The sequence below is a fragment of the Ahaetulla prasina genome, chromosome 13, assembly GCF_028640845.1.
Source record: "Ahaetulla prasina isolate Xishuangbanna chromosome 13, ASM2864084v1, whole genome shotgun sequence".
Taxonomy (NCBI): Eukaryota; Metazoa; Chordata; class Lepidosauria; order Squamata; family Colubridae; genus Ahaetulla; species Ahaetulla prasina.
The window spans coordinates 2,100,214-2,123,825 of record NC_080551.1 but is presented as its reverse complement, the minus strand read 5'-3'; the positions used below and the strand labels follow the sequence as shown (position 1 = coordinate 2,123,825).

Here is a 23,612-nt window from a genome sequence, read left to right as displayed (position 1 = left end):
ACAAAGGTTGGCTGACCTCTGCTCCAAATAGTCCAAAGCAGCAATTCTCAACCTTGGCAGCTTTCAGATTTGGCTGGGGAATTCTGGGAGTTGAAGTCCACAAGTCTTAAAGGGACCAAGGATGGAGACACCTGCTCTGTAGGGCAGCCAGCAGGGGCAAGCAGGTCCCTCATTAGCATGCGGTGAAGTTCATGAACTGCTGATATGTGTCCAATCTGCAGGGTCCTCCTCAGGGATAGCAGCACATGTGAGGCCAGAAATGTGCTTCCATGGGCAGAGTGAAGAGTGCTCAGTCCTGCTGCCCAAGGCTAAAAGGCCCTGCAGAGCAACTCCCAAGGGTGAATGGTGGGGAGAATCTCCATACCAGCTAGTCAGTGTGGAGACTTTGCCTATGGCAAAATGACAGCCTGCACAGCATTGCTTGTGACACATTTTTTGACAGAGCTGAAGAATAACAGAATAACGGAGTTGGAAGGGACCTTGGAGGTCTTCTAGTCCAGGGTCTCCAACCTTGGCAACTTTAATTGTACCCTATGACCATCAGTTGTGTTGTAAATGTTGTACCTTGATGAAGGTATCTTTTCTTTTATGTACACTGAGAGCATATGCACCAAGACAAATTCTTTGTGTGTCCAATCACACTTGGCCAATAAAGAATTCTATTCTATTCTATTCTATTAAGCCTGGCGGACTTCAACTCCCAGAATTCCCCAGCCAGCTTTGCAGGGGATTCTGGGAGTTGAAGTCTGCCAGGCTTAAAGTTGCCAAGGTTGGAGACCCCTGGTCTAGTCCAAGCCCTTGCTCAAGCAGGAGACCCTGCACCATTTCAGACAAATAGTTGTCCAGTCTCTTCTTAAAAACTTCCAGAGTTGGAGCACCCACAACTTCTGGAGGCAAGTCGTTCTACTGGTTGATTGTTCTCACATTTCAGGAAATGTCTCCTTAGATCTACAGTAGGTTGCTTCTCTCCTTGATTAGTTTCCATCCATTGCTTCTTGTCCTGCTTTGTGTCCTGCTTTGTCCTGCTTTGCCCTCTGCTGCTCCTCGACAAAATATCCACCACATTGTGTCTGAATGTCCATCAAGAGCTTACACTGGCCCAATGTCTGATTTTTTTTCAACATAGATCATCCTGTCCTTGAATGGCTGGGTGGACATTAACATTTGAACCACTATAAGTCCATGTATTTGCCATACGCTAAAGACATAAATGTCCTGCTTTATTTGACCCTTTGATTTACACCAGAAAATAATAAGACTCTTCCAGCTAAAGAACCTTTATTTTACCAAAAAAATCCATGCAGGATTTTAATGTTAGATGTGATTACAGGTAGTCCTAGAGTTAGGACCATAATGGAGGCTGCCCATCATGGTTGTAAGCAGCGGCGGTCATCCACATGACCAACCCAATTATACAATTTTTTCTGGTGGGGTAAAGGGAATGCTGTGGTTGCTAAGCCAACAATGTGGTCATTAAGTGAACGAATGGTTCACGTTTCATGCTGAAAACTGGAAGTAAATGCCAATTTTGGGCAAAATCATCATAAAATGTGGACAGGTGATCACAAAATGCTGCAACAGCCATAAATGCAAGGAGGTTGACCATGGGGGAGGGAGAAGGAGAAAAGACAGGTAAGCCCAGCCACCCCGCCCCACCAGTTTAGGGGCAGAGTGGGGACAGAACAATGCATTGCTGTCCTTGAAAAATGGCTAGGAGGTAATCTTTGCACCAGGGAAAGCAAGTTCTCAAACCGTTTATCCATGCAACAAACTGAAAGTGCCTGAGATTTTGCTTTTGCTGCTTCTGGCAATAAAGCCTCTTTCTCTGATAGTAGCACCAACAGCTGCAGAGAGTTTGAGTGGAGGAAGGGAACAGATGGAGGGGAGACACCGTCTTTGGAGGGAAGGAGCAAAAAAAGAAAAAAACCTCCCCATAATTGCAGCTGCTCTCAAAGCTCAATAGAGGTAAGAAAAAAAACATATGGAGTGGCTGGACTGGTGTATTTCCTGCCTTTCCGAAAACTATTCCTTCTGCTGTTGCAGGAAACTGCAGGCTCTGGTGCCTCCAGAATCAGGGCCCAGAAATTCACGCCTGCAGGCCTTCTAGTCTGGGGCTGCAGCTGGCAAAAGGCAGTAGGAGCCACTGGCCCAAGCCTCCTACACATTATCCTACACTTCTGTCAATACGTCCTTCTGTAGCTTCTTAATAGCCTGTTTTAGAGGTAACGGATAAAGAAAAGAAAGGAAAAAGGAACAGCGGTGCTATAGTTGTATACTACTGGCCACCCAACCAAGCAGAAGAAAAAGATGAACATTTTGCTAAACAATTAACAAATGTATGTAGGAAACATACCACAGTAGTAATGAGAGACTTTTAACTACCCTGATATCAACTGGGAGAAAAACTGTGCAGCAAGTAGGAGATTGAAGTAGGAGATTCTTAACCAACCTAAGTGACAGTTTTGTCATCCAAAAGGTAGAGGAGGGAACTAGAGGAAAAGCCAATTCTTACTAAAAAGAAGACGTGATAGAGGGAGTTGAAGTTGCTGGAACTTTGGGGGAGAGTGACCACATCATATTGGAATTCAATATAATGCAAACACAAGCAATATAACATAATCCAGCCAGTGTCTTAAACTTTAAAAGAGCTGATTTTAACAAACTTGGAGTGTAAGAAAAATTTAGGATGAAAATCCTAAAGGGAAAAACAACTCAAGAGGCATGGGAAACTGAAAAATATGATCATAAAAGCCCAGTCCAACCAAATACTACTGAAAAAGAAAAACAAGAATGCTAAGAAGAAACCAGCATGGTTGCACAAAGATCTCTCTAATAAACTGAAAGACAGAAAGATTAAGTACAAAAAATGGAAAGGTTAATTAAGACAGAGTATCAGCAGATAGACCAAATGTGCAATGATGAAGTCAGGAAAGCAAAGGTTCAGAATGACTAAAGACTTACAACAAAAGTTAAAGATAATATTTAAAAAGTTTCTTTCAATACATAAATAACAAGAAAAAAGTCAAGGAAACAGTAGACCCATTTAAGGGAGAAGATAGCAAGGAAGTAACAGGCAGCAGAGAGAAAGCAGAGCTGCTTAACTCATTCTTTGCATCAGTCTTCATGCAAAAAGAAATTAGACCTGATGGATTACATCCTAAAGTTCTGAAGGAGCTGGCAGATGTCATCTCAGAACCATTGTACCATATCTTTCAAAAATTCTGGAACACCGGGGAATTACCTGAGGATTGGAAAAGAGCTGATGTGGTTCCCATCTTCCAAATAAAAAGGGGGGATGATAAAGTGTGTGGGGGGAAACAGACCCAGGAAACTACAGACCAATCAGCCTAACATCAATACCTCGGAAGATACTGGAAAAGATAATAAAAAACAGATCTGTGAACATCTAGAAACAAACAACTAAAAGCTATCATGGGATTGTTAAAAATAGATCATGCCAAACCAATCTTATTTCATTCTTTGACTAAAGTGACTAAATTAGTAGGCCAGCAAAATGCTATGGACATAGTATATATAGACCTCAGTAAAGGCATTCAACAAAGTAGACCACAACCTACTTTTTGGTAAGCTAGAAAAATGTGGGATACAATCCATCACCACCAGATGGATTGTAGCTGGCTGACAAACCATGCAAGTCATCCTTAATGGTACTACATCTACATGAAGGGAAGTAAGCAGTGGGGTACCACAAAGTTTGGTCTTAGGCCCAGTAGTCTTCAATATCTTTATAAATGACTTAGATCAGGGTTGTCAAACTCAAGGGCCAGGGACCGAATCTGGCCCACAGGATGCTTAGATCTGGCCCATGGGATAGTCCTGGAAACAGCAAAGGACCGGCCCACAGTGCCTCTGCCGGCAAAAATGGAGCTTGGGAGGGCCTTAAGTTTAACACCTCTGGTCTAAATCATTTATGAAGATATTGAAGAGTACTGGGCCTAAGACCAAACTTTGTGATACCCCACTGCTTACTTCCCTTCATGTAAATGAAGAAGGAAGGAAGGAAGTGGAGGAGCAGGGGAAGAAGAGGAAGAGGAGGAGGAGGAGGAGGAGGAGGAGGAGGAGGAGGAGGAGGAGGAGGAAGAAGAAGAAGAAGAAGGGGAAGGGGAAAGAAGAAGAAGAAGAAGAAGAAGAAGAAGAAGAAGAAGAAGAAGAAGAAGAAGAATCATCCATATCTGTTGTCCTAAAGAGACTATTATATTAATCTCTTCCTAATGTATTAAAACTGTCCAAAATGTACATCCTACATAGGAGTGAAATAATAAAGTTTGCAGTCCAGGCATCTATGGATGGTCAACAGCGTCAAGATGACTGCAATCAAAGCCCTCTACCTTTTTTTTGTACCTGATCCATCTAAAGCCAACTGGACATTATTTTACTCTTCTCCACAGATGCCCCTGGTTTAGAGACATAACACTGGGGGAACCAAGCAACCACTGAAGTACGAAACAGCAAATGCTCTGCTCCTGCCTCCTGTTTCTCCCACACCTGTGAGGTGTGCGTCTCACACCTTCTAAATGCTCTGTGTTTGTTGCATTCACAAATTAACAAGCATGGTTGAGCACCTATCCTTTCGACTGAAACTCTCCTGGAAGTTGTTGGGTGGGGTGGAAGAGAGGAACCAGAAAACCACATAGGTATAACACGGCGGCGTAATTGACCAACCATTTCTTGATTATGCCATAATTTGCACGTTTCACTTGATGTGTTCCAGGCCCAAGAGCGCCCTCTGCTGGTTAATGTTTCAATTGTTAAAGATAGTTTTGCTCTGTAAAGATAAGTTTTGTTTAAGATTCAGAGTGAGATATATGGAATGCTTTATTTTGACTGTGCATTGTTTGAATAAAGCCTGAGAATAATGCTTGTTTTGAAATAAGCATGCCTGGACTGTATATACTATATGGCACTTTCTTTTGTAATCTGGAGGCGCACAGTAATACTTCCTGTGTTGTGCTCTGCTGCTTATGTGGCAATTTGCCAGGAAGAACATTATTTCCATTTGAATCTGAACAAAGGACATCCTTCTTCAGCCAGCCCACTGTGGCCGCACCCAGTTCAGCATCTTTCACAACAGGGACCAGTCAGGAAATGTCTTAACGTCTCAAGGTTTTTCTCCAGCAACTCATCTTCAGGAAAATGAGAGTCAGCAGAGTGATCCTTGGGAGTAAGATAGGAGGAGGTCAGAGGTGGGTTTCAGCAGGTTCTGACCAGTTCTGGAGAACCGGTAGTGGAAATTTTGAGTAGTTTGGAAAACCGGTAGTAAAAATTCTGACTGGCCTTGCCCCCATCTATTCTCTGCCTCCCAAGTCCCAGCTGATCGGGAGGAAATGGAGATTTTACAATATCCTTCCTGTTACACCCACCAAGCCACGCCCACCAAGCCATGCCCACCAAGCCACACCCACAGAACCGGTAGTAAAAAAATTTGAAACCCACCACTGGAGGAGATGTGTGAGAGGGAGGCCCAAGCTGCTTGTTCCAGCTTGATCTCTTTCTTAGGAAGATGCCACTGAGCCTGGTTTTATTCTAAATGCTCACCAACTTATAGCTTTTCAAAGATATTCCATTAATTTCTCAATCCTGCCCATCTGCCGTATCTATGCCATCATCTTGTTTCTCTCAGCTTTGCCAAACATAATCAGTCCATCATCTGCTCACATCGCACGCCCAAAGTATCAATGGAAGATTTTATGTGGCCACCAGAGCTCAGGAACAAAAGACTAGGACCACACCCACACAGGATGTTGCGAGGCAGCCGACCAATCTGCAAATACCCACTCCATCTACCAATCAAGATGCAACCACACAGCCAACCAACCCGCTCACAGCAACACTCCCCACCTTCCCACCAGTATTTATAGAGAGATGGCAGCTCAGAGCACACTTTGCCCACAGAAGCTCGAAGCCTGAAGATGATGAGTGAGACCTCATCGAAACATCGCCAAGATACTCTCAACCTTACATGGGAAAAGACCCAAATATGCCAAGACCTACATACCTATACCCGTGAAAACCTATGAAAACATATATGTATATATGTATGTATGTATGTATATATATGTATATGTATATATGTTGGTTGGTCACAGACATTTCCTTACCCAATTAGGTAACATCATCAGTGCTAGTAAGGATGGGGTTTATTCCCTGTTTATATACAGTAGCTTGCCCTGCTATGTTGGTAGGGATGTGGTTTTCTCCTTGATAGTTCTTTCATTGGGGACTGTTTTCTGCTTGATGGTTTTTCTGGTGTTAAAGCCTGCTTATCTAGGTATTGGTTGCTGGAGGGGATGTGTTCTGGTATTTTTGTTTCCTTCTTAGCTTTTCGATTGTCTCTTTTGAATATTGTGTAAATGTGATTTATCTTTATGTGCCTGCGGAATGCCAAATTCTAGGAATTCTCTAGCATCTTTGGATTTAGTTGGGCTCAGGATGCTCAGAGTTTCCCAGTTGTGAAATTAAAGAGTTTCTATTAGGTCTTCCAACTGCTAGTTGGTATTCATGGATGTCCTACAAAGTGGCTGTTACAATCTTTACACTATATTATAGGTTATGCCTGTTCTTATTTCCATCAAAGTAAACGTAGGTATGAGGCAAAGGTTGATAAGATCTGTGATTCTTGGTATATTTGGCTAGGTCGGGTGTGTTGTGTAGCTCTGTTGCCATGGATTCTTTTGCTAGTTCTGGATCTATAGGTATAAAGGGTGCTATGACATCAAACGTAATTTTAGTTGGAACCACTGTCAAAGATCTATAAATAGAAGCTAAAACTATCATTTCATTCAATGACAAAGCATTCTTTGTGGCTGGTTGTCCCTTAAGTACCCACTGGTAGTTAGTAGAGCTTGGTAGATACATACAAAGCATTGCTTACACCTCCTTGCTTAATCTGCAAGTATCACTAAAGGAACTGAAGTGGAAAGACTGGCAAAGTGAGAGGAATGAAGCATTGGGGCCGTTGATGGAGAATCTGATGGGCTTCAGTCCAGTGAAGTCTGCAAATCATAAATAATTGGAAAAATTGTCTGAGCTGCTGTTGGGTAAGTCACTTCTGAATTCAGTGGTTGGGGCCTCAGGAGACCCCTGTTGAAAATTGGAATGGCTGCTTCCTCCATGGAGCTTTTAAGTTCAATGACATTATATTCCTGGGTTAAGCCTGACAGGGTTTTGGGGGAGAGGAGTCTTTGGCAGACTGAATGGCCCCAACCTGAATGGCCCTTCGACTTCATCTAGAGCCGTGATGGTGCAGTGGTCAGAATGCAGTACTGCAGGCTACTTCTGCTGACTGCCAGCTGCCAGAAGTTTGGCAGTTCGAATCTTATCGGCTCAAGGTTGACTCAGCCTTCCATCCTTCCGAGGTGGGTAAAAGGAGGACCCAGATAGTTGGGGGCAATAGGCTGACTGTAAGCCGCTTAGAGAGGGCTGTAAAACACTGTGAAGCAGAATATAAGTCTAAGTGCTACTGCTCTTGCTCTCTTGCAACAGAAAGAACTCATGAGCTTGGACAAGAGAAATATGGGAGTGAATGCAAAAAAATGTCAAATCACCAAACGATTTCCCCAGTGGTATTAACTTTTTCAGTTTCTTTTCACTGACTAGGAGTTTTCCATACCACTTGCTGGAAATTTTCAGGAAGACAACCTGTTTTCTTAAAAGATAGATTTTCATTCATCTCATATTCTAAATCTAAATCTAAAGCTTTTAAAAGCTAATAACTAAAAGTTATTATTCCTTTAATCAGACTGTAAAACTTCTTTTAATCTGAGAAGTACAGAAAATTCCTTGGCTCATATTGATTTGTTTTAATTTGTTTTTATTTTATTTAGAACAAAGTTAAAATACAAAATAAAAAACTTAGTAAAAATCCAAGAAGACATAAAAGAAAAAAACACAAAACAGTCAGAATACTAAAAAGGGTGCATAACCCCCCCCCCCAAAACAGCATATTACAGGTAATCCTTCAGTTACGAATGTAATAGAGCAGTGAGGGTGAACCTTTTCAGCACCAAGTGCCCAAACTGGAACGTGTGCGCGTGTGTGCGCTGGAGCACCGGAAACTCAAAGACCAGCTGGTTGGTGCACATGCATGCACCATCCACCTGGTTTTTGGGTTTCCGGCATGTGCATGTGCACCAGCCAGCTGGTCTTCATGCGCCAGAGCCCCGGAAACCCATAGACCAGCAGGTTTCTGGCAATCCAGTGTGCACAAAGATCAGCTGGCCAGCACGCATGGGTGTGCTGAAAACCCAAGAACCAAAAAAGCAGCTGCCGATGGCACATATGCCCACAGAGAGGGCTCTGCGCACCATCTCTGGCACACGTGCCATAGGTTCGCCTTCATGGTAATAGAGCCTGCCAATTACATTTGTAACCTGCGGATTCATTAATTGGATCTCGTTAAATGAACACGATCCCTCCCTGCTTTATCCAATGCTGTTGTGACTCCGCCCCCCCCCCGAGCCTGTCCTCATGGAGGATGACTCTGAGAGTGATGGGGAGGAGCTGACGCCTTCCTCTCCCGAACCCTCCTCCTCCCTGGCAATGCCTCAGGCTCCAGCTGCTGAAGATCAATCTTTTTTTTTTTTTTTTTTTTTATTGAAAGAGTTTTAAAAAAAACAAAAACATTTTCCCCCTTTTTTCCCCCTCCCTCCCAAAAAAAAAAAAAAAAACATCCCCCTCCTCCCCACCCCGGCTTCCCGGGTCAATCACAAGGTAAAGTCCAATCCAAATAACCACATCCAAAGCTTTTCGTCTCCCAACCCCTCCCATTACATAAAATAACTTTCTAATTATTCAAAGGCAATCTGATATTTCTTAATCTGATATCTGTTTTGTAGATAATCAATCCATTTTTCCATTCAATTAAATATCTTTCCTGCGTATTGTCTTTTAAAACGCTGAGATTTTAGCCATCTCAGCCAAATTAATAACTTTCAATATCCATTCTTCTATTGTAGGTATCTCTTCTTTCTTCCAGTATTGTCCAATCAACAGTCTTGCTGCTGTTATTAAGTTCAAAATCAGTTTAGTCTCAATCCCTGTACAATCCATTATAATTCCCAAAAGGAAAAATTGTGGCAGGAACTTTATCTTCTTCTTCAGTACATTTTGAATAATCCACCAAATTCTTATCCAAAAGACCTTAATTTTCTTGCAAGTCCACCAAATATGAAAATATGTAGCATCATCACAATCACACCTCCAACATTTCGCTTGGATATTAGGATACATACATGATAATTTTTTGGGATCTAAATGCCATCTATAAAACATCTTATAAAAATTTTCCCTTAAATTCTGTGCTTGTGTAAACTTAACATTTCTAACCCAAATTTTCTCCCATGTTTCCAACATTATTGGTTCCTGAATATTCTGTGCCCATTTTATCATACAATCCTTTACCAAATCCTTTTCCGAATCTATTTCAAGCAACACATTATACAATCTCTTTATATGCTCCTGGGTCTGATTTCTAATTTGCTTTATTAAATTTTCCTCCTTTGCATTATACCAATTTTTTGATCTTCTTTCCATCTAGCACTTATTTGCCCATATTGAAACCAAGTATAATTCCTCCCTTCTTCATTTAATACCTGTAATGATTTTAATTGCAATCTACCTCCTTCAGCATACAAAAGTTCTTTATATGTAATCATTTCCTGTTTCTGTTCTATATTTATATTCTCTATTGCATGTCTAGGGCTCGCCCATATAGGAATCTTATAATCTAATTTATAGGAATATTTATTCCAGACCATAAAGAGCACTTCTCAACACATGATTCTTAAAAGCCCTATCCACTTTTTCCATAAAATAAGTACGCATGCCATCCATATAACAAGTCATAACCTTCTATATTCAAAATTCTTTCCTCTGTTAAGTTAAACCAGTCACTTATTACTGAAAGGGTTACTGCTTCATAATATAGTTTAAAATTAGGCATTCTTAAACCACCTCTTTCCGTGAATCCTGTATTATTTTCATTTTAACCCTCGCCTTTTTACCCTGCCATATAAATTTATTAATCCCACTCTGCCAATCTTCCAAATTTTTATCCTTTTTAATTATAGGTATCATCTGGAACAGAAACAAAATCTACTTGAATTTATAGGAATATTTATTCCAGACCATAAAGAGCACTTCTCAACACATGATTCTTAAAAGCCCTATCCACTTTTTCCATAAAATAAGTACGCATGCCATCCATATAACAAGTCATAACCTTCTATATTCAAAATTCTTTCCTCTGTTAAGTTAAACCAGTCACTTATTACTGAAAGGGTTACTGCTTCATAATATAGTTTAAAATTAGGCATTCTTAAACCACCTCTTTCCGTGAATCCTGTATTATTTTCATTTTAACCCTCGCCTTTTTACCCTGCCATATAAATTTATTAATCCCACTCTGCCAATCTTCCAAATTTTTATCCTTTTTAATTATAGGTATCATCTGGAACAGAAACAAAATCTACTTGAATTTATAGGAATATTTATTCCAGACCATAAAGAGCACTTCTCAACACATGATTCTTAAAAGCCCTATCCACTTTTTCCATAAAATAAGTACGCATGCCATCCATATAACAAGTCATAACCTTCTATATTCAAAATTCTTTCCTCTGTTAAGTTAAACCAGTCACTTATTACTGAAAGGGTTACTGCTTCATAATATAGTTTAAAATTAGGCATTCTTAAACCACCTCTTTCCGTGAATCCTGTATTATTTTCATTTTAACCCTCGCCTTTTTACCCTGCCATATAAATTTATTAATCCCACTCTGCCAATCTTCCAAATTTTTATCCTTTTTAATTATAGGTATCATCTGGAACAGAAACAAAATCTACTTGAATTTATAGGAATATTTATTCCAGACCATAAAGAGCACTTCTCAACACATGATTCTTAAAAGCCCTATCCACTTTTTCCATAAAATAAGTACGCATGCCATCCATATAACAAGTCATAACCTTCTATATTCAAAATTCTTTCCTCTGTTAAGTTAAACCAGTCACTTATTACTGAAAGGGTTACTGCTTCATAATATAGTTTAAAATTAGGCATTCTTAAACCACCTCTTTCCGTGAATCCTGTATTATTTTCATTTTAACCCTCGCCTTTTTACCCTGCCATATAAATTTATTAATCCCACTCTGCCAATCTTCCAAATTTTTATCCTTTTTAATTATCACTTTTGTTTTATTCTGATTTATTTTAAATCCTGATACCTTTCCATATTTGCTTAGATCTGGCCCATGGGATAGTCCTGAAACAGCAAAGGACCGGCCCACAGTGCCTCTGCCGGCAAAAATGGAGCTTGGGAGGGCCTTAAGTTTAACACCTCTGGTCTAAATCATTTATGAAGATATTGAAGAGTACTGGGCCTAAGACCAAACTTTGTGATACCCCACTGCTTACTTCCCTTCATGTAAATGAAGAAGGAAGGAAGGAAGTGGAGGAGCAGGGGAAGAAGAGGAAGAGGAGGAGGAGGAGGAGGAGGAGGAGGAGGAGGAGGAGGAGGAAGAAGAAGAAGAAGAAGAAGAAGAAGAAGAAGAAGAAGAAGAAGAAGAAGAAGAAGAAGAAGAAGAAGAAGAAGAAGAAGAAGAAGAATCATCCATATCTGTTGTCCTAAAGAGACTATTATATTAATCTCTTCCTAATGTATTAAAACTGTCCAAAATGTACATCCTACATAGGAGTGAAATAATAAAGTTTGCAGTCCAGGCATCTATGGATGGTCAACAGCGTCAAGATGACTGCAATCAAAGCCCTCTACCTTTTTTTTGTACCTGATCCATCTAAAGCCAACTGGACATTATTTTACTCTTCTCCACAGATGCCCCTGGTTTAGAGACATAACACTGGGGGAACCAAGCAACCACTGAAGTACGAAACAGCAAATGCTCTGCTCCTGCCTCCTGTTTCTCCCACACCTGTGAGGTGTGCGTCTCTCACACCTTCTAAATGCTCTGTGTGTTTGTTGCATTCACAAATTAACAAGCATGGTTGAGCACCTATCCTTTCGACTGAAACTCTCCTGGAAGTTGTTGGGTGGGGTGGAAGAGAGGAACCAGAAAACCACATAGGTATAACACGGCGGCGTAATTGACCAACCATTTCTTGATTATGCCATAATTTGCACGTTTCACTTGATGTGTTCCAGGCCCAAGAGCGCCCTCTGCTGGTTAATGTTTCAATTGTTAAAGATAGTTTTGCTCTGTAAAGATAAGTTTTTGTTTAAGATTCAGAGAGTGAGATATATGGAATGCTTTATTTTGACTGTGCATTGTTTGAATAAAGCCTGAGAATAATGCTTGTTTTGAAATAAGCATGCCTGGACTGTATATACTATATGGCACTTTCTTTTGTAATCTGGAGGCGCACAGTAATACTTCCTGTGTTGTGCTCTGCTGCTTATGTGGCAATTTGCCAGGAAGAACATTATTTCCATTTGAATCTGAACAAAGGACATCCTTCTTCAGCCAGCCCACTGTGGCCGCACCCAGTTCAGCATCTTTCACAACAGGGACCAGTCAGGAAATGTCTTAACGTCTCAAGGTTTTTCTCCAGCAACTCATCTTCAGGAAAATGAGAGTCAGCAGAGTGATCCTTGGGAGTAAGATAGGAGGAGGTCAGAGGTGGGTTTCAGCAGGTTCTGACCAGTTCTGGAGAACCGGTAGTGGAAATTTTGAGTAGTTTGGAAAACCGGTAGTAAAAATTCTGACTGGCCTTGCCCCCATCTATTCTCTGCCTCCCAAGTCCCAGCTGATCGGGAGGAAATGGAGATTTTACAATATCCTTCCTGTTACACCCACCAAGCCACGCCCACCAAGCCATGCCCACCAAGCCACACCCACAGAACCGGTAGTAAAAAAATTTGAAACCCACCACTGGAGGAGATGTGTGAGAGGGAGGCCCAAGCTGCTTGTTCCAGCTTGATCTCTTTCTTAGGAAGATGCCACTGAGCCTGGTTTTATTCTAAATGCTCACCAACTTATAGCTTTTCAAAGATATTCCATTAATTTCTCAATCCTGCCCATCTGCCGTATCTATGCCATCATCTTGTTTCTCTCAGCTTTGCCAAACATAATCAGTCCATCATCTGCTCACATCGCACGCCCAAAGTATCAATGGAAGATTTTATGTGGCCACCAAAGCTCAGGAACAAAAGATTAGGACCACACCCACACAGGATGCTGCGAGGCAGCCGACCAATCTGCAAACACCCATTCCATCTACCAATCAAGATGCAACCACACAGCCAACCAACCCGCTCACAGCAACACTCCCCACCTCCCCACCAGTATTTATAGAGAGACGGCAGCTCCGACCACGCTTTGCCCACAGAAGCTCGAAGCCGAAAGCAGCAGCCTGAAGATGATGAGTGAGACCTCATCGAAACATCGCCAAGATACTCTCAACCTTACATGGGAAAAGACCCAAATATGCCAAGACCTACATACCTATACCCGTGAAAACCTATGAAAACATATATGTATATATGTATGTATGTATGTATATATATGTATATGTATATATGTTGGTTGGTCACAGACATTTCCTTACCCAATTAGGTAACATCATCAGTGCTAGTAAGGATGGGGTTTATTCCCTGTTTATATACAGTAGCTTGCCCTGCTATGTTGGTAGGGATGTGGTTTTCTCCTTGATAGTTCTTTCATTGGGGACTGTTTTCTGCTTGATGGTTTTTCTGGTGTTAAAGCCTGCTTATCTAGGTATTGGTTGCTGGAGGGGATGTGTTCTGGTATTTTTGTTTCCTTCTTAGCTTTTCGATTGTCTCTTTTGAATATTGTGTAAATGTGATTTATCTTTATGTGCCTCATGGAATGCCAAATTCTAGGAATTCTCTAGCATCTTTGGATTTAGTTGGGCTCAGGATGCTCAGAGTTTCCCAGTTGTGAAATTAAAGAGTTTCTATTAGGTCTTCCAACTGCTAGTTGGTATTCATGGATGTCCTACAAAGTGGCTGTTACAATCTTTACACTATATTATAGGTTATGCCTGTTCTTATTTCCATCAAAGTAAACGTAGGTATGAGGCAAAGGTTGATAAGATCTGTGATTCTTGGTATATTTGGCTAGGTCGGGTGTGTTGTGTAGCTCTGTTGCCATGGATTCTTTTGCTAGTTCTGGATCTATAGGTATAAAGGGTGCTATGACATCAAACGTAATTTTAGTTGGAACCACTGTCAAAGATCTATAAATAGAAGCTAAAACTATCATTTCATTCAATGACAAAGCATTCTTTGTGGCTGGTTGTCCCTTAAGTACCCACTGGTAGTTAGTAGAGCTTGGTAGATACATACAAAGCATTGCTTACACCTCCTTGCTTAATCTGCAAGTATCACTAAAGGAACTGAAGTGGAAAGACTGGCAAAGTGAGAGGAATGAAGCATTGGGGCCGTTGATGGAGAATCTGATGGGCTTCAGTCCAGTGAAGTCTGCAAATCATAAATAATTGGAAAAATTGTCTGAGCTGCTGTTGGGTAAGTCACTTCTGAATTCAGTGGTTGGGGCCTCAGGAGACCCCTGTTGAAAATTGGAATGGCTGCTTCCTCCATGGAGCTTTTAAGTTCAATGACATTATATTCCTGGGTTAAGCCTGACAGGGTTTTGGGGGAGAGGAGTCTTTGGCAGACTGAATGGCCCCAACCTGAATGGCCCTTCGACTTCATCTAGAGCCGTGATGGTGCAGTGGTCAGAATGCAGTACTGCAGGCTACTTCTGCTGACTGCCAGCTGCCAGAAGTTTGGCAGTTCGAATCTTATCGGCTCAAGGTTGACTCAGCCTTCCATCCTTCCGAGGTGGGTAAAAGGAGGACCCAGATAGTTGGGGGCAATAGGCTGACTGTAAGCCGCTTAGAGAGGGCTGTAAAACACTGTGAAGCAGAATATAAGTCTAAGTGCTACTGCTCTTGCTCTCTTGCAACAGAAAGAACTCATGAGCTTGGACAAGAGAAATATGGGAGTGAATGCAAAAAAATGTCAAATCACCAAACGATTTCCCCAGTGGTATTAACTTTTTCAGTTTCTTTTCACTGACTAGGAGTTTTCCATACCACTTGCTGGAAATTTTCAGGAAGACAACCTGTTTTCTTAAAAGATAGATTTTCATTCATCTCATATTCTAAATCTAAATCTAAAGCTTTTAAAAGCTAATAACTAAAAGTTATTATTCCTTTAATCAGACTGTAAAACTTCTTTTAATCTGAGAAGTACAGAAAATTCCTTGGCTCATATTGATTTGTTTTAATTTGTTTTTATTTTATTTAGAACAAAGTTAAAATACAAAATAAAAAACTTAGTAAAAATCCAAGAAGACATAAAAGAAAAAAACACAAAACAGTCAGAATACTAAAAAGGGTGCATAACCCCCCCCCCCAAAACAGCATATTACAGGTAATCCTTCAGTTACGAATGTAATAGAGCAGTGAGGGTGAACCTTTTCAGCACCAAGTGCCCAAACTGGAACGTGTGCGCGTGTGTGCGCTGGAGCACCGGAAACTCAAAGACCAGCTGGTTGGTGCACATGCATGCACCATCCACCTGGTTTTGGGTTTCGGCATGTGCATGTGCACCAGCCAGCTGGTCTTCATGCGCCAGAGCCGGAAACCCATAGACCAGCAGGTTTCTGGCAATCCAGTGTGCACAAAGATCAGCTGGCCAGCACGCATGGGTGTGCTGAAAACCCAAGAACCAAAAAAGCAGCTGCCGATGGCACATATGCCCACAGAGAGGGCTCTGCGCACCATCTCTGGCACACGTGCCATAGGTTCGCCTTCATGGTAATAGAGCCTGCCAATTACATTTGTAACCTGCGGATTCATTAATTGGATCTCGTTAAATGAACACGATCCCTCCCTGCTTTATCCAATGCTGTTGTGACTCCGCCCCCCCCCCCGAGCCTGTCCTCATGGAGGATGACTCTGAGAGTGATGGGGAGGAGCTGACGCCTTCCTCTCCCGAACCCTCCTCCTCCCTGGCAATGCCTCAGGCTCCAGCTGCTGAAGATCAATCTTGGATTAACCCAAGGCAGCATCGAAAAGATAAGTGCGCGCAGCAAAGGAAGAGGTGTGGCAGGCTCAGAGATTGCTGAGTCACTGAGCCACACCCCACAGGGGATAAAAGTGGGTGGAGTTGCCATCTGGCCCTTGTGATGGACAAAAGCTACCAAATGCGAACTGCAGATCGGTCGTTTGGGAGTTAAAGGCCTGGATTGTGCAAAGGCTTTTTTTCTGTGAGCTCTTGACAACGGATCTTGGACATGTGGGCTTCTGTCTCCGTAAGAGATAAAGAACTCAGAACTTGGCAGGCCTTTGCATTGTAGCTGCCAAGGCTTCCCTGCACTACCGAAAATCAGGTCTGTTGCAAATATAAAGAACTGTGGGACATGTGTCTCTGCATCTTCTCTGTGAAGTGGAGAGGGGGACAGAACAAATGCATTCGCTAATCAAATGTGCAGGTTGTTATGTGCACATGAGTATCTCAGGGTGGGGAAGACCATGTGGGGCCTAGTGCTGGAACAGGCCACCCAAGGTCTCCTCCAATCTGCTGAGATAACTCTCACTTACAGTCTCTTGGGGTCCCCATAGTTGCCCCCCCCATCCTGCCCCGCCGGGTCTCTCCAGGCACTGGACCTACTTTTCTAGCCTCCTGGATCACTTGCTGCTCCCCATTTCCCATCGCTTGCTTACTTCTAGAAGATCTCCAGAATTCCAAAACGTGGCAAAAAAGCCGAAGTTTTTTATTCAGATGCTGGTGAAGCTTTAAGAACGTGAGATCTAAGGAAAACAACTGAATAATTTTCTGAAAAAGTGGGTCAGACTGTTTTGGAACTCTGGAGATCTTCTGAAAGTAATAAGCGATGGGAAATGCGGTGGGGAGCAGCAAGTGGAATCTGGGAGGCTAAAAAAGCAGGCCCAGTAACTGGGGAGACACGGCAGGGCGGGATCATCATCTTTTAAGGACCCCATAATCCTTTGCAGGGTGGAGTCTGGGCAACTGAATGGAGTTTGCAGAGTGTTTAATGGCCAGATGCCTTTCCTGTCGCCAGTGTGGAGTTTTGTTCAGCAGATATATTCTCATTGTGCCCAGAAAGAGAAATATCAGCCTCTACTTAGGATCAAATGGGGGAGGATGTGGGGGGGGGGATAAGGCAGGGGGGGCATATTGCAGCATCTCTGCAGTCAGTGGTAAGGGTGAACGACTGCTGTGGTGCTGCAATATACATCATTTCAGGACCAGGTCGTAAGTACTTTTTTTTATGGTGGGGGGAGATGTCGTAATTTTGAACGGTGAGTAATTGAACTGTCATAACTGAAGGAATACCTCTATACACATATTATTCCTTCTAGTTGAATACTAATTAATATATTACTACAATTAGAATAGAATAGAATAGAATTTTATTGGCCAAGTGTGATTGGACACACAAGGAATTTGTCTTGGTGTATATGCTCTCAGTGTACATTAGTTCCCACCCCTTGCAGAAAAGCCCCTCCCAAAAATTTTAAGCTACTAAATCTATTAGGAACTTGTCTTCTATATGTTATATTAATGACAAAAAGTGGTTAGCAGGAAAAACAGTAACAGTAAAACAGAACAAGATTAAAGTTTCAAATCTTTCTGTTAACAAGCTGTTATTGTAATTCACTCGTAGAAAATTTACCACGGCATCTTAACTATCCCAGATCATTCCAAAAGTTATAAATAGATTGTCGGGTCAAAAATCAATGTTTGTTTCTTAATATCCTCTCTTGTCCATTGTTGTTTAATTAAATGTAATGCATTCAGTCTCCAGAATATGTCTATCTTTGTGTCAGAGTGCAAAGCAGAAGTAGTTACCAGTTAACTGTAATAAATCCATCCAGTCTCCTTCATGTTGATTTTCTATTGATAAGAAGCAGTTATCTTATTGAAGGTAAGGCTTTGATGATCCTGGGTGTTTGTTCTTATTGCAGACTGGCCGAATTGAACCAAATTACCCCAAAGTCTGTGGCCACCAAGGCAACGTACTTGATATTAAGTGGAACCCCTTCATTGAAAACATCATTGCTTCTTGCTCAGAAGACACTTCAGTAAGTAAGGATAATTGCATAAACAATATTTTGGGGAGCTAACTGCTGAAAGGTGATACACTGAGATCTTTTCAGATTTGGTGAACCTCTTTCTTCGTGATTTAGAATAGAATAGAATGGGACGGAACGGAACGGAATGGAACAGAATGGAACAGAACAGAATAGAATTCTTTTTTTTTTAATTGAAAAAGTTTTACAAAGTTCCCCCCCCCCCCCGCTTTCAATAAAATAAAGAATTCTTTATTGGCCAAGTGTGATTGGACAGAGAAGGAATTTGTCTTGGTGCATATGCTCTCAGTGTACATAAAAGAAAAGATACATTCGTCAAGAATCATAAAGTACAACACTTAATGATAGTCATAGGGAAACAGTCAATATAAATTATAAGGATACCAGCAACAAGGTTGCAGTCATACAGTCATAAGTGGAAGGAAATGGGGATGGGAATGATGAGAAGATTAATAGTAATGCAGATTTAGTAACTAGTTTGACAGTGTTGAGGGAATTATTTGTTTAGCAGAGTGATGGCGTTGGGGAAAAAAACTCTTGTGTAGATTTGTTCTGGTGTGCAGTGCTCTGTAGCGTCGTTTTGAGGGTAGGAGTTGAAATAGTTTATGTCCAGGATGTGAGGGGTCTGTAGATACTTTCACAGCCCTCTTTTTGACTTGTGCAGTATACAACAGGGGTTTCCAACCTTGGCAACTTTAATACTTGTGGACTTCAACTCCCAGAGTTCCTCAGCCAGCAAAGGAATTCTGGGAGTTGAAGTCCACAAGTCTTAAAGTTGCCAAGGTTGGAGACCCCTGATTTACAGGACATTCAAGAGGCAGTCATCAATTTGCTGACTTCCAGGATTTTCCTGGCGCTACTTTCGTAGGCCATAAAAGATCTGAAAACAACTGATCTAAAATAATTCCAGTTATAAAAAAAAACACCATGGCTTTTGTGTAATAGTCACAAAATGGTCATTGTATTCCATTGTGGTTTATAACCTTCTTACATCACTATGACTAGAAAAGGACAACTGCAACTTTAAAAATAGTTGTTGTATAGATTTAAAGAAAGAATTTACTCAGCAGCAGCTTCGGTCCATTGCACTGGAAGAGAGCTAGAAAAAAAAGCACAAAACCTCAACTTTGTCATTGCAGCTGCCACCTTGAGTTTTTGACACCCTTAGCCTTTGCAAGCTTCTGTGATGCTTCTCAGACGTTGCTATGGAAGAGAACCCAAGGCCTCCCGTGTTCAAAGGAAGAGCAGGGCTGAGATTCTAACCCTCACCCAAACCCTCACTTCTAGCTGGGCCCAAAAGCCAAACCAATGAATCTTTGGTTTCCCTGTTAGGTTTCTGGCCCACCTTAACCTTCAGGGCCTGAGGGGGGCTTCACTTCCTCTCCCCACAAAGAACTGCATAGTAGGCAGGGCTGAGAGAGACGCCCTGCGTCCCCCAAGTGCTGCAGGTCTGGTCTTCCTGCTCCATATCTTGCACCTTAACTCTGACCTTGCTCCAATTCTACGGGGGGGCCATGGCTGCTCCGATTGGCTGGGTACTCCAAGCACCAATTCCTGCTCAAACCATCCCTGGTTTTGGATGGAGAAAAAGTGAGTGGCACCAGAGCTGGCTCAGTGGAGGTGACTCTCCCTGCCCCCCACTTTTCTCTGCCAGGTAATCCCCGCTTCCTTGGTCCTCCTCCAAGGTTTTAAATATTGGTGGCATTTTTAATGTGATGTGCACATTTGACATTTAACAGCATTTTAAAAAAATAATTGATTTTGTCCTGTGAAAAAAAATGTACGAGCTTGTTTACACATGTTGCACAAATAGCTGACAGGTGAGAGTTGAAGCCCTTGGAGAAGACCAGGGCTTTGGTACTTCTGTTTCCCCTCCTTCCCTGCCTCGTGGGACCCCTTGGCAAAATGGACCATCCTCCTCCTCTCTCATCGTTCAGCTTGCTGGGCGCCAAGGTGATGCCCCCAGTCCAACCATGGAAGTCATTTCAAAGCAGTTATAAGGCAGAACAGAAGAGATCCTGCTTGAAATGAGAGGCAGCTTCCAGCAGTTAGCTCTGCCCACTGCCAGGAGTTCGATCCTGACAGGGCTCAAGGTTGACTCATCCTTCCATCCTTCCGAGGTCAGTAAACTGAGGACCCAGATAATTGGGGGCAATGTGCTGGCTCTGTAAACCCCCTTAGAGGGGGCCGTAAAGGACTGTGAAGGGGTATATAAGTCTGCTACTGCTATGATCAGGAGCCCCCAGGGGAATAAAGATCAGGAACCTTCCAAGGAGTCAGAACAAGGAAAGAAGATGCAGCCGTTTGTGACCTCAGTCATATTGGCTTTCCAAGGCGCCTCCTTTTCCCAAGCATTTGCTGGCAGGCAAGAGGCGATTCGCTCTGCCGAGAGGGAGTTCACAGGTTACAATTTAGGACACAGCAGCCATTCCCCACATCCAAAGCCTGTGTGATAGCGCCCAGTAAAGGAGACGGTTGCCTTAAAAAGATGGGCGTTTTAATTTCTGCCCTCCCAGGGATATTCACAGCGGACAAAACATTCACAATGGCAGCCATGACTGTATGAGCCTGCCATGCACACAGCACATGTAAAAACAGATAGTGGCAATTGCATGGTTGTGGGCAGAGTTTGGATTTTTTAAAAACTCTCCCACAGATGCCCCTGTGCCAGCTCCTTATAGGTCCCAGTGGATGGTCTCCTTTGTAGTCTGAAGGGTGACTCAAGACTTTGAGTAACGATGGCAGCCCAGAAAGACTTGAACCGGCATCTCGTGGTGTTGGATAAATTGTTCTTTGTGCACCTGGCTTTTCTTTGAAGTCCCTCCTGTGCTTGAAACCCCAAACTGGGCTACTGAGTTGGACGGGGCCAGCCTTTGGCAAAACACGAAGCCATGTGCTTTTGAATCAGAATTTATTAAATAAACCCAAATGAGTTGAGTGCCACCCCATGTTAAATCATGAACTGTGCCTTTCAAATCATAAGGCAGGGATTCATGGAAGTCGCTGAACCTGAAGCCAGCGAGCCGTGAAGTGCTTTCATGCTTGTGTGAAGTTGGCTACTTTCCTGCTTTGAGAGCTGCTGCAGCAGATCCTCTCCCCCCACCCTTCCTTCCCAAGGTCACCTGCCTCTCTGCAGCAAAGGGAAGGTGGGGCTCAAAGTAAGTGATTGGCACATGCACAAGAAGGAGGAGGAGCAGGAGGAGGAGAAGGAGGAGAAGGAGAAGGAGGAGCAGGAGCTTCCCAGGGAGCACAACTGGGCAAGCCTTCTGTCCCACTCTGGCTGGCAGGGCCCTTTCCTTCCTTCCTTCCTTCCTTCCTTCCTTCCTTCCTTCCTTCCTTCCTTCCTTCCTTCCTTCCTTCTGTCAGCATCTGCAGGTGTTAACCAAAATACTGTTGAATTATCAGAGGATCAAGGACCCAGTACAGTACAAAGGAATCCAGTGAGATGTCTGGGGGAGGAAGGAAAATCTCCAGAGGCCAAATTTTTTCAGGGGATCTCTAGGTTTCCGGGAAGTCTTGACAGGGTTATTTCAAAAAGGCAGATGCTTCCAGGTGTCCAGGAATGGACAATTTAACACCACACCCCTATGAGCTTCTCCCTGAGCAGGTTTTGTCTGGTTAGGTAGAGAAGCAGAAGGCTCAGCTCACAGCAGCCTTTCGCTCTTTTGTCCTTCAAGGTTCGGATATGGGAAATTCCGGATGGAGGCTTGAAGCGCAACATGACCGAGGCTGTCCTGGAGCTGTATGGCCACAGCCGGCGTGTTGGCATCATCGAGTGGCACCCAATCACCACCAATATCCTGTTCAGTGCTGGATATGACTATAAGGTAAATGGGTAACCATCTTGAGTGGTTGGATGCTATCAGGATTTAAATCAGGGGTCTCCAACCTTGGCAACTTCAAGCCTGGAGAACTTCAACTCAGCAACTTCAGGAAGCTGGCTGGGGAATTCTGGGAGCTGAAGTCCTCGAGCTTAAAGTTGCCAAGGTTGGAGGCCCCTGATTTAAAGGAGCTGAATTAGACTCCCAAACAGCTGGAGAGGCCCATAGCAAAGAGGCTCCAGAAGTAACAGTTCTCAGCCCTTGGGATGGTACAAGGAAGAAAGGTGGTCAAGAGCCCCTCCCTCAAGAGCTGAAGGGAGTCTGTGGGCAGAGCCCACCAAAGGCCCCCCCCCTTCTTCCCTCCCCCCCACTTTGACTTGAGAAGAACGTAGCATAACAGAGTTGGGAGGGGCTTCTGGTTTCTTCCTGGGCGGTTTCCTGCCTGATTCATTGGAGCAGATCATGTCAGGAAATAAAATCAGTTTCACTCAGAAAGTCAGCATTTTCAGCCTCTCCTCTTAGCATAAAGAACCCTCCTCATCCTGAGGGAGAGGCCCCCCTTCAGGTTATTCATTGGATCCTATATTTACCCTGGAAGCTGATAGGCAAGACTTGGAGCCCATCTGTTCTTCAGGCCCCACATAGTGTGAGCCCAGGACATCCTCCGTCTGTTGAGTAGCACTCTTCAGAATGGAGACTGCAGTCTGCAGAGGCCGACTCTACTTTGAAGATGGCCCCTTCCACTGTAGCAGGAAAGTATCTGCTGTGAATTTCAACTATTTTTATCATTTTGCTTTGGCTGCTGCCAAAGTTTTGCATGTTGGGGAGGCACGTCAGGTTGGCCGGGGCAGGGGGCAGGCATGCCATGCTTAATCCTTAGTCTCTATTCGAAGAACCTTAACACAAGTCCTCTGAAATGAAAGGCTTCCAAAGGAAGATGTGATGGGGTGGATGAATCTTCAGATTGATAAAATTCAAGACACTGAAAGCAACATCCCTCACCCTTCTTCCTACCCTGATCATTTTTGCTAAGCAAGAGAAGTGGGTATTCTTTGGTTCTTCTCTTTTGAAGCCTTTTGCTTTTGTGGTGTGGTTGTGTGTCTATGTTTTAAGGACAAAAATCCTGATGCTTGTGGTTGACCTGTTTATCACTCTGGGAGATGTTCTGAACCATCAAAACATTCAAAATACCTTAAACTGAAAACAGGCAACGTTGTGCCCAATTACACCACTCTTTTCCAGAAGCATGAAAGTAACTCGACCTTCTGAGGGATCTTGAGAAAAGCTCGATTCTCTCTTGATTTCCAGAAACATTGGTGAATGTCAAAAGAGTTTAGATACCAAATGGTGAGGAGCTGGATTTTTTCTCTTGTTTACTGTTCCCCCACGATTTTAGCTATAGCAGGAGGGAGAGGACATTAAAGTATTTTCCGTGAGATATCGGTGAGCAAGCCAGGGCAGTTTCTGTTTCATCTGCGTCTTCTCCTTCTCAGGTCCTCATCTGGAACTTAGATATTGGCGAACCTGTGAAGATGATTGACTGCCACTCTGACGTCATCCTTTGCATGTCCTTCAACACAAATGGCAGTTTACTCGCCACCACTTGCAAAGACAGGAAGCTACGGGTCATTGAGCCACGTTCAGGCAAAGTCCTCCAGGTGGGAGCTTCT

General features: G+C 42.9%; 1 protein-coding gene across 1 annotated transcript in view; it reads left to right on the top strand.

The window, feature by feature from the left end:
* CORO2B (coronin 2B) overlaps positions 1-23,612 on the top strand; it is a 104,985-nt gene that overhangs the window by 61,715 nt on the left and 19,658 nt on the right. Inside the window, exons 4-6 of the mRNA XM_058156410.1 lie at positions 17,996-18,112; positions 21,799-21,948; positions 23,436-23,600. Of these exons, the coding sequence (XP_058012393.1) occupies positions 17,996-18,112; positions 21,799-21,948; positions 23,436-23,600 (432 nt within the window). The remainder of the gene's footprint in view (positions 1-17,995; positions 18,113-21,798; positions 21,949-23,435; positions 23,601-23,612) is intronic.